The 11321-nt window shown below is 40.1% G+C and overlaps 1 protein-coding gene and 1 long non-coding RNA gene across 5 annotated transcripts; one reads left to right on the plus strand and one right to left on the minus strand.

Moving 5' to 3' along the window:
• The first annotated feature begins 4 nt into the window (after window positions 1–4).
• tspy (testis specific protein Y-linked) lies at window positions 5–6672 on the plus strand. Of its 4 annotated transcripts, none has more exons than XM_049016037.1 (9): window positions 15–108; window positions 375–1379; window positions 1675–1752; window positions 1950–2061; window positions 2283–2443; window positions 2580–2656; window positions 2847–2977; window positions 3143–3181; window positions 3833–6672. In XM_049016037.1, the coding sequence occupies exons 1-9, from the start codon at window positions 91–93 to the stop codon at window positions 4006–4008; spliced, it is 1797 nt and encodes a 598-aa protein (XP_048871994.1). In that variant the 5' UTR covers window positions 15–90; the 3' UTR covers window positions 4009–6672. The 4 variants fall into 4 exon arrangements, with proteins under 4 accessions (XP_048871996.1, XP_048871994.1, XP_048871997.1 ...); XM_049016036.1 differs by having other exon boundaries at window positions 16–108; window positions 2844–2977; XM_049016039.1 differs by having other exon boundaries at window positions 5–1379; window positions 2844–2977.
• Window positions 6673–7615: 943 nt separating this feature from the next.
• LOC125744347 (uncharacterized) lies at window positions 7616–8895 on the minus strand. The gene is made up of 2 exons (XR_007398339.1): window positions 8611–8895; window positions 7616–7813 (listed from the first exon to the last, which is right to left on the minus strand). It is a non-coding gene; the product is annotated as an uncharacterized LOC125744347 (long non-coding RNA).
• Between the last annotated feature and the right edge of the window lie 2426 nt (window positions 8896–11321).

The raw sequence follows: 11321 nt of genomic DNA on the forward strand, positions 1-11321 counted from the left end.
GGGCAGCCAATGGGATGAACCATTTTTGTCTGCTAAAGCGAAAACGACGCAGAGGGAAATTGAGGGGAATGTAAAGATAAGGGAGCAGAGATGAAAACAAACAGACTTGTAAGAAACTTTCTTTTACTAACATTTGATTTACTTTTATTACAACAAGATAAAATAAAACTGATGCTCCCTTCCATGTGGACGAACTAATTGCCTTGCTTGCGAGCAGGCTAACGTTAGCTAATAAGTCGAAGTAGGCCTCTCAAATTTGCGCTAGGAGGTGCATTAAAACAAAAACGTCAAATAAATATATATGACTGCATCTGTTAAGGTTGTTGGTTATCAACAATATTTGCATTTCATTTTATTTGTTATTAAATTGATAGAGCGGTGCAATGAGTGCGCCTTCGGACTCAACGAAACAGTCGGAGGCTAAGAAGCGAAGCTCCTCCCTAGAGCCGGGGGGTACATCCCCGCCGAAAAAAGCAGCTAGAATAGATGACGAAGTATTCGGAGATATTGAATCTGATTCTCCGTCTCTTAAAAACGGAAAAAATACAGATAACGCGGGGTTGTGTGAGACGGAGAAACAAGAAACAGAATCCGGGGACCAAAATATGCCGATTGCAAGCTGCATTTCCACGCCCGCCACTTTGGATATCGGGGACGCGCATCCTAGCACCAGCAACACTAGTGGGCTGGGGCAGTGTAGCAGTACCAGTTCTGCGCAGGCGCAAACGTCAGGAGACCAAACCGCAACAACGGAAGCCGGAAGCGGGAGCACCCATCTTAAAGGGCCCGAACCATCTTTTCCGCCAGAACAGTCTGACTGGGCAGCGATGGCAGCTGCTGAAGCACTCGCTAGCTTAACAAGGGGAGGCGAAGACCAGGATGTAAAAGATGCCATCCATTCCTCTAAACAAGTTGAATTCAAAAGGAAACATGCTAAAAAGACTGTAAAACAAGACGACAGTCCCACACCAGGAAAGGGCCAACAGACTCGGGCCGCAGCTGACAGTTCTACTTCATCCCCAGAAGATCGCATTAAAGATTGCTGTGATGGGTCCAGAGTAGAAACGTTGCAGGGAGATGAGGAGGAAGATGAAGGTGACAATTTCCTTTCTGGTACCACCTCCACCCCCAGCTCATCTCACTCTGATGATGACAACGGTGATGATGTTGAATGCTCCATTGTGGACGTGAAGATGGCTCCCGAAACACGTCAGTCAGTGGCCCTGTTGGCACAGGTGCAGATCAGACTGGATGCGCTGGAGAAGAAGGCCACCCGTATGCATCAGCACCTGGAGCTGAAAATTAGCCAGCAGCGCAGGCCGCACCTGGACCAACGCAGCACCATCATCCAGACGATTCCTGGCTTTTGGGTCACTGCAGTATCCACACCTAATTCTATTCAGTGGCATCACTTATTTGGCAAAGTTTTGACCTCACCTGACCCCCCGAAACACTAATATTATGACCAGATGAAATACAATGTAAAATTACAGCCACAATCCATCCCTGATATACTTTCCAGCCTGTTGTACTGTAAACAGTGCTTTAACCTAATCTTCAGTCAGGTTTAACATAGAAAAACCTATTCAGTAACGCCATAGACTTGAAAATCTTTTGCTTTAGAATGTTGCTTTCTCCCCCTTTTAACCATTTTCTTGACCAAAAGCACCTCAGTTTCTGAATCACCCCCAGCTGTCTGCATACATTGATGAGAATGATGAAGATGCACTTAGCTACATGACCAATCTAGAGGTAAACACTTTTTTTTGTAAATTTGTGAAACATTTCGAATTCCTTTAATACATTATTTATATATATGTGTCAGTAAGGAATTAGAGTATACTTGATTGAGTTTATCATTCGTTCATATAAATATATGTGTATACATATATATACAAACATATATATAGTATTTTTGATGCATCTAATTCAGAAAAATCTTTCTCTAGGTGGAATTTTTCAAGAGCAATAAATTTGGTTATCGGATTACATTTCAATTTAGCAGAAATAACTTCTTCCAGAACAACATTATTATCAAAGAGTTTCACCATGATATGAGGGGTGAGTAAAATAAAACCAAATGCCATGTGTATTGGATGTTTTATTCTACTTATAAAAAATGTAAGGTTTATAATTTAAAGTGCTATCTTCATTGAATATTGACCTTTGTTTTTAAGTTATGCAGTCTGTTCTCTGCCCTGCTTTGCTGTTGTTGCCTCTCTCTTCTTTAAGAGCTTAGGTGGCGAACCGCTTTCATTTCTTCCGTCTTTGTCCTTTCTCAGGGAGCGTGTTCTCCTTCTCTAACCCAATCCTCTGGCACCGGGGGCAGAACCTGACATCCCAGCAGCATATAATGAAGGAACCGGGTTCAGGGAGATCGTACCAAAGCTTCTTCTGTTGGTTCAGTGACCATAATAATCCATCCAGGGATGAAATTGCAGTGGTAAAACCCTCCCGTCCGCTCGCCATCAGCCGAGACGCTGTGCTGTAATGCGGCCCTTTGCTTCACCTCATCAAATATCTTGATGATTGTCTATCATGTGAACTGGTCTCCTCCTCTATCATTGCATGTGATGTAGATTCTGAAGGACGACCTATACAGAAACCCTCTGCGGTATTATTTAACTCCACTGTGGGAGCCAAGGCAGAATGGCAGGTAATCACCCTGTTGCTTTAAAAATGCCTGTTTGATGTTCCTTTGGACGTTTTCAGTATCAGCTCACGTTTTGTTGGTTCAATAAAAACACCGTTTCAAGTCCTTTGTGAGGTTTAATGAAAAGGATTATTTTCAGACTTTTGGTACGATTACACATAGTTACTCAACATAATGTTGCTCTGTGCAGCAGTGGCCATCAAACAGCTGATAACAACAGTGGAAATGAGTGTGTGGTGATCTCAGATTCTGATGAGGAAGAGGAGGAAGGTGGGCCGGAAGTCAACAGAGATGAGGATGAGGAGGAAGAGGACCAGGATACAGGTGAGGATGTGTTTTCAACATTTAAAAAAAAAAAAAAACATATACCGCATTGGCCCTAAACAGAGTGGGAAAAAATTTATTGTTTTTAAAATAGGACCAGTGGTGGGAAAATGCTTTGATTGCAATAATCTTGAAACTAGGTAAATAGAACTATCTCTTTGTCAGGTGAAAGCTCGGAGGAGGATGAGGAAGTGGTGATTGACAGTAAGTGTGTTGGAAGAGAGAAGAAATGTATGAACAGTAGGGGTGTAACAGTTCATGGATTGTAATCGATATATCGATTGTTAATGCTACGATACGATTTAATCGAGTCAGCAAATATCGATTCATCTTTTTAAACTATGATGATATGCCAAAACGCTGCCAAATTTAAAAAAAATCTCACGCAGGGCAATCTAGACAATCACCTGAGCACAGAAACCAATAGTTACAGTACATTTTATGTACTTTAGTACATCTCTGTTCCTGCGTTTAGTAAGAAATAGTTTTCTGTTGCTGAAGTACAAATTCTAGACAGAATGTTTCCTGTTCAGTCATTTTTTTTGTTTTTGAGACATATAGTTTTTTTTCCAGCATATTCTGTTGTTAAAATGAAAAATTAAACCTTTATTGTTGTCTTCTTGAATTTGAATATATTCCAGTAAAATCAGCTTATGTCTCACGGTATTGAGAATTATTGATCCTGTATTATGGAATTGTGTCGTTTCGCTGTAACATTTGAAATATCGCTAGATGTCAGATTGCTACGCTATGTACAGCTCTAGTGAACAGATTGATACAGAAAGTGAGAATTTCCCTGATGCCTGGGAGGGTCAGTGAGACGGACTTCTTTCGTGTCCCATGTGTTTCTCTCAGGCTCTGGAGACAGTGAGGATGGAGAGCAGGGTGAAGAGGAGTCCTCTGACAGAGACAAGGTGGACGATGAGGACCTGGATGTAGAAGAGCTGGATGAATCACAAGAATCTGAAAGCCAGGAAGCCAAAGAGGAAGAGGAGGACATTGAGGTGGGCAGGGAGGATAGCATAGAATGAACCTTCTCAAGGATACCTTCATCCATGTAATTTTGGACTGCTTTCTGGATCAGGGTGAAATAGATGTGATGCCCTCTTCTTCTTCCTAACTTCTATATTTTCTTGCTTGCGCTTTGTTTGTACTCAAAATTCAAATGTCTTATACAGGGAAATTTTATATCTGGCTGTAACGTCCTAGAAATATGTTTCTGCTGTAAATGTTCTGTCTCCTAGTCACACCAGACATGAGCAAAACAACTGACAACAGCTTAAGATTCCATTTGTTGTCTCTGAATGTGTGTTCCATGACCATAACAGCCTAATGTGAACAGTGAGTCTTGAGTGTGCTCTGGCTAATGTCAGGCAGCTCCCCCTAGTGGACACCTTTAGGAATGGCTTGGTTGTGGTCACACTTGAAGGATTCTCCCTGTGTTAATTCATGACAAAAGTACATCATGCAGCATCCACTCTCTGTTAAAAGGATGGTTTATGTGGTTATGATTTGAAACTAATAATGTTACCAATGCATAGGACTGTGTGTAGAGTACATAGTCGCATAAGGATATTTTCAGATCTTGGGTATGATTACATGTAGATGTCGGCAAGTGTCATGTTTGTTCGGTATCAGTTTCACACCATGACAATAGAAACTGATGCACCATCGTTCAAATCAAAAATAACTTGGCAATGATATCCAACTTACATTAAGACTGAGTTGCCACCATATTCTTGTCCTGCCACAGCAACTGTGTGATTAGTTTTGAAAAGGAAACTAATGTCATTTCAGTGTAGCATCTCCATAAAAAACAAACATATTGTAACTGGGTCAACATGATCTTACAATATTCATTTAACTCAAGACGTTCTACTGAAATAGAGACACTTCAAAATTGATATTTGACATTCATCACTGTACAGTTAAAATATGAAGAGCACTGAATGCAAGCATTTGTTAAAAACCGATCTCTCTGAACTATGGACTGTTGTTGCTTACTAGGGGTAATAATTTTGTAGTAATTATAAAACCTAGAGACTTCAACTGCACTTGGTTCTGAGTAAAAATATGTTCTCAGGGATCTCATATTAATGATTATAAATATATTTTTCCCTTGAACCGGATTTGCTTTGTACAGTAACACAGCATGTCGATTGTACTGCCTTTTGCCTGGATCTGTGTCTCAACAGTAAGTCAATGTAAAGTTTTAATTTCAAAGTTTGTAACTCTGTTTTTCTTAAATATGCCACGGACTCTCAACATGTTTATCACACAAACTGCCGCTTTAGATGTTCCCTTTTTATCAGGCTTACTAGATCTGCCATAGAGGTGTCTAATACCCTTCATTGTGAAATCTAGAAAGCATAGATTTTATTTGCTTGAAGTAAGTTAGTATAGGTTATTGTATATGGGATTTGTATATACACCCAAAACGTGTTTTTTCAGTTATAGATTATTTACTTCAGTTCTTGTAAATCATTGGTCATTCTGTCTGCTCAGGAGTTCAGCTTTATTTAGATGTTTAATGTTTACTTTTGCTTATAAAATGATGGTCTTTTAATAAGTGGAGAATAAAAACCAAACTCCTAGTTTAGATTAGATATATATATATATTTTTTTTTATCTATGCTGTACATTGTACAGTTTGATTCAGGATTGTCGAACTTGAAATGGATCAGAGAATTTTTTTTTTAATGGGATGTAGATATCCGCTGCATTTATATAACGTAACCTACTTATTGGTAAATTTAAATTTTAAAGCCTTTTTTTTTGTTTTGCGAAGATCTGTACGTAACATGGTAGCATTATTTAAACCTTTCAAGTTGTGTATGCGGCTTAGGTTGTGAATTACAAAATGCTCAAATCAAATTCAGGTGAGTTGATTGTTCTGTTTTTCTTGACTGTTGAGTGCCCTGAACTTTACTGGCAAAAATAATTTTTCTGTTACTAACGTGCTTAGGAATAATTGCTTTCTTGCCTGATCTGCTGTGTCTTGGAGGTGTGGTTCTGAATGTCAGCCACTAATCTGGAGTTTCTGTGAGCTGATGGCCACCTACATTTAGAGGGTAGGTCTAAACAACCTGAAAATATCCACTGTTATTTAAAAATATCCCCTGCATTGGCTCAGTGTGTCGTTGAGGTCCAGCATGAGCATTTTCTAAAGACATTGGGTGTCCATCTTTGTCTGGAGGCCACATTACAGACTGCTGTTATAGGAAGCAGACTTTATCCACAACAGGTAATAATTAATGTGTAATTTTGGTTCAGTTTCCCGTGGGTTGGTTGGTTTTCCGTCGTTTATTTTGATTGCTCAGTCAGAAATTCTGCATCTGGTTTAGAACATTTATACTATGTTAAGTAATTAGAGAATGCAGTGGAAAATGTGAAATAAAACTTAGAGAATAGGAAATTCTGGCCTTATGGCCCAGAAACATTGTAGATCATGCTGTAATGATTAATATTATGAAACGCAAGGCGACTGGCGTTATATTTCCGTATTTTATCTTACTAGTGGGTAGGCGGATGGAATCTTACCAAGCTTTTCAAACAAATGGGTTTGTAAATATTCTTTAAAGGGTTTAAGCTTTGTAAACATTGCTCTGAGGAAAATGGTTTGGAATTGGAAAATATAAAAAAGCTCTATTTTGTGTGCTGAATTTGTTTAGGATTTACAGTTTTATAATTTCAAATATGAAAAAAAACGTATTCCTGGATTTTTTTATAAAAAAAAATATTTGGATCATCTGCTGTTTTATCTGCAATGCCATAGGCTCAATAAAATTAATTTAATACAGTATTTGCTACCGACCCGTGTATTGTCTTTCTAGTCTAATACTGAAACACTAGCCGTGTAGAAGACCTTTCTAATTCCGTTTACAGCCAGTCTCGGTGTACTCCATCTGTTAAAAAAAGAAATAGTAAATGGAGTTTAAAATAAATCTTGCATTTCGGACGCCGTAGGTTTACTCCACCATGTAATGAAGAGGATTTAAATGACTTGGAGCTTTTCGGCCGATGTTACGTTGTGCGTCCAGAAGAGGGGCGTATAACTGCATGGTGTGTTAAAAAGGCTTTTTCGTGCAGGACTTCTGCGCCTAGTCGTATGTCTTATTTATTTTAAGATGTTGTACTTATATTTGCCATTATTATTATTTTTTTCTTTTGCTGTTTCTACAAATTTTACAGATATTGAAATATAATGCTGGAGTAGTTTTAGTAAAGCAAATTACTTGCGAAGGAAACCAATGTGAGGTGCCAACTTTTGTCTCCTCAGACATGCGTATAAAATCTAACGTTTTAAACCAGTTTTGGAGGCACTCGAGTCACGATTTCCTTTAGTATGGAAGTCCAGCTGATGTGCCCTTTTAAAACGACGTTATTTAGAACAATGGTTTTACGGCGACGCTCAGTGGTTTCCTTGCTTTTGTGCGCGTATGTTGTCTGGTTTCTCATCAGTCCCCCGCAGCCACTTGTTTTGTCTCCCTCCACGGGTAACGTGCCCTCATCCCACAGGATCCCAGCACACATCGGGTTTATGTTCACTAAACCATTGTGAGTCCCGAGCCCTAAGCGTTTTATTGGTCACTGTGAATCTCTCTCATGGCATTTTCCCACAAACAGCCAGAGACGAAGTTTCAAAGGTAAAGTGATTTATTTCTTGGCATTCCCACCTCCTCCTCAATTGGACTTCATTACCTGTCCTAAAAAGACAAGACCCGGCTGTAGCTGCGTTTAGGGGGGACTGCGAGGCCCCATTCGCGTTGCCGATCACAGACACCAAGCCTCCCAGGTGAGCAGCTGACGCGTGGAAAGTACACTGCACGACACACCCTGCAGGGAAAAAGTCACTTATGCACACGTACACTATTCGCCAGTATAATAACGAATGATCTGTTATGCATTTAAAATATGTTGCGATTGTCTTTGATCGCATTATGTAGGAGTGCCTCAAACATACTTTGTTACAAGATGCAAGTGTAAATCGGCACCTCAACAGCTCCTGCTTCTACAACTACGGCTATTAACAATTTTGGGTACGCGATTTGCTAAATTTATACGTTTCGTATGTGTTTTCGTTTGCTTGAAATAGATATTACATGAAACGTTGTGTGAGTAGTTTGATTCAGGGAACGGATGATTATTCTTGATTCATTAAAAATTTACTTTCGGTGCAAATTAGCGGGATCCCAGCAGTTTACTCGCATGCACATTTAAACTAGAAATTATTCTCACTAAATGCTAAATGATCTGTCTTTTGCCGGTCGGCTTTTGCTATCTTTGGGAAATAGGCAGAGCAACATATACGGTAAATCCACTTTTAATAATATGCAATAGTGTGGTGCCTGGTATTTTAACTAGGGAAAAATATTTATAGTTTTTATTTTATCCTTCTTTCAACGATGTGTGGCATAACTGCAAAACTTTCCACATGTATAAATAGGAAATGCGTCAGGTGTAAAATGTGCACGTGACATCTTGGTAAACGTCGCCTTATCTCATGCTAGTTTAATAATGTGCATGCGTAGAAATGTGTAACCCAATTTGTAGTAGCAAACGCAACCAAACTGAATTATTTCTTAATGTACACATTTGCCAAGAGTTTTAAAAAACTGATATTGGGGACTCACCTTGGCCAGTGCCTGTTCCGCGCTCTCCTTAGCCGTACAGTGGCTGCATTGCCTGCAGACCAGTGGCAGCACTAAGCAATGATGGACTCCGTGCTGTTTTCCCTCGGAGGCATGTCCGGGGCTCGGTAACAGCTGGAGGCAGAACTGCCAACCTCGGTTTCTGGAAATGTCTTCAAGGTTCACCCCGTTTGAAATGGAAAACAGGCCTCTCGGGAGGCCAGGGACAGGCAACTGGTTCAAGTGCAGTCTTGTTTGTCATGCACATACTTTGTTTGCTGGTAAATGTCATACTGTATGAATAATTTTGCAATACAGGTATGTAGCTGTTTATCTTGTTAAATTAATATGTAATTTCCCAATTGCTTTTCTTCAAACTGATACTCCTTAAAAATTAAAATGAGCTCCGTCAAAATCATAGGGGTAGTTTGCCAACCCTATAGACTATGTACAAGGTCATAAACTGTTACATACGTGTAAATGCGAGTGCATGTGCATACAGACTTGTCTCGAATTGAAAATCTCACTCCAGCCAGTTGACCAAAGTTGGTAGCCTTGCTAATATAGAGCCAAAATTTTATCTCCAGCAGAGGCACAGCAATATACATACACTTTATTTTGGAAGCATGTAGATTGTCTTATGACGTAGTATGGTTGGCAGCCTCATCTGTGCAGTACTTCGGTATTGGCATGTTCTGACCTAAATGCATTGCCTTTCAACTGAAATATTGTAATCAAAACTGCACATTCACCTTCAGTAGTTTGACACTGTGCAGCAAGGCACTTGCTATGATGTCCAAGGTAAATGTGCCTTTGGGGAAGGTCAATTACGTCACTTATGTTTGCAGTTTTACCTAAATGCATATGCAGTAAGTCTAACTGTGTTTGACTGCTATAGCTGACTGCCACCTTTCAAATGCCAGTCTGCAAAAAGATATGCAAAATGATTTACTTCAGATATGCATACAGATTTCTGGAGCTAGGCCTCTAATGAACCTGCCGTATCGTTTTAATTTTCACTACCTGTGTGGTTTTTGTAAGTCAGTAGTAGTATGTTAACATTTTTAAATATATTTCACACCAAGGCTTAGATACGTGACATAGCTTCCAGAATTCTGCAGCGGTGAAAAAAGTGCAGAAGGTTGTTCGGAAAAGAGCCTCGGGGATTTACTCTGCATTTTGACAGGCCCAGACAAGGGTACAGCAAGGAGACACTTCCAACAACCGGCTCCTTATTTTTATTTATTTATTTTTTATGATGTTTTAAATCTTCTTTCACCGAAGTCCTGTTGTCAGATACTCCCGTCTCACGGCTTGCAGTTGTGAGTAACGTGTTTCGTTTGCTTCCAGCGTGGCCTGCTTATTATATTTAATTATTGACTTGGAAAATGAAGGCATGAGTTATTGTCTGAATAAGATTCTGAAGCAGTTTTTCATATCATCGCACTAAATATCATATTCAGAGTGGCTGTACTTGCTTATGAATGTATTTGTTTTCGCAGTTTTGTTAAACAGTTTTTTCTGTCCGGAGAGTATTTGCCTTTTTGGTACCTGCTGTGGATCCAGGTTCAGATTGGGTGACCCTCTGTCTTGCATCCCAGAGCTCTTAAAAGGGATTAACGGGTCAAAGCACAATCTACACAAGCACTTAAGAGCCCGTCCTTTTAAGCTAGGCTTGCATTTGGCAGATAACATGCAAAGGACCACAGAGTCTCCAAAGGAAATTTCTGTACCAGATTCAACTGCTGTGTCCTGTTATTACTTCTGTCAAACAGCAATTATAACAAAAACAGGACTGTACCCTACTTTCATATTTTCCCACCTGAAGCTTATTTCCCTGCTACTTCTGAGCTGGGGTGCATTGTATGCTGAAGAAAATCCAACTGATGAAGACGACATAACTGGAATGCATTTTTTTGACTTCAGATATTCTGCTGTGTCAGCCTGAATTATTACCGTTAACGTCATTCTATGGATGGATGGATTGATGGAAATTTGATTCTTATCTTAGGCTCAGGGTTTTTCACTGACAGAATAAGGTGGAATATGGATGATATTTAGGAAAATTAAGTACTTAGGGGGGGCGGCATGGTGGTGCAGTGGTTAGCTCCTGTTGCCTCACACCTCTGGGACCCAGGTTCGAGTCTCCGCTTGGGTCACGTGTGTGGAGTTTGCATGTTCTCCCCACTCCTCCGGGTACTCCGGTTTCCCCCCACAGTCCAAAAACATGCCGAGGCTGATTGGAGTTGCTAAATTGCCCATAGGAATGCATGTGAGAGTGGATGGTGTGTGAGTGTGCCCTGCGATGGGCTGGCCCCCCATCCTGGGTTGTTCCCTGCCTTGTGCCCATTGCTTCCAGGATAGGCTCTGGACCCCCCGCGACCCAATAGATAAGCGGTTTGGAAAATGGATGGATGGATGGATGGATGGTGTGTATTGGTTTTCTAATTAAAGGTGGAGAGGGTGGACTTCAGCCACATGGCTGTGGCATATTGCTGATTCTGCTTAGACTTAAACAGGCCTCATCTTCCTTTGCTGCACATAAACATGTCACTTTGTTTTCATTAGTATTTTCTTGGATTCACATGTTTGTGCAGCATTGTATTTTTTTATTGAAAACATGAATTATATCCTCCTGCACACAACATTTGACAGAGGGATTTGTTGCTGTAGATCTTTTCACCCTTAAATGAAGGCATATGTTCTACAAATGG

Source organism: Brienomyrus brachyistius, chromosome 6 (genome assembly GCF_023856365.1).
Source record: "Brienomyrus brachyistius isolate T26 chromosome 6, BBRACH_0.4, whole genome shotgun sequence".
Classification (NCBI taxonomy): domain Eukaryota; kingdom Metazoa; phylum Chordata; class Actinopteri; order Osteoglossiformes; family Mormyridae; genus Brienomyrus; species Brienomyrus brachyistius.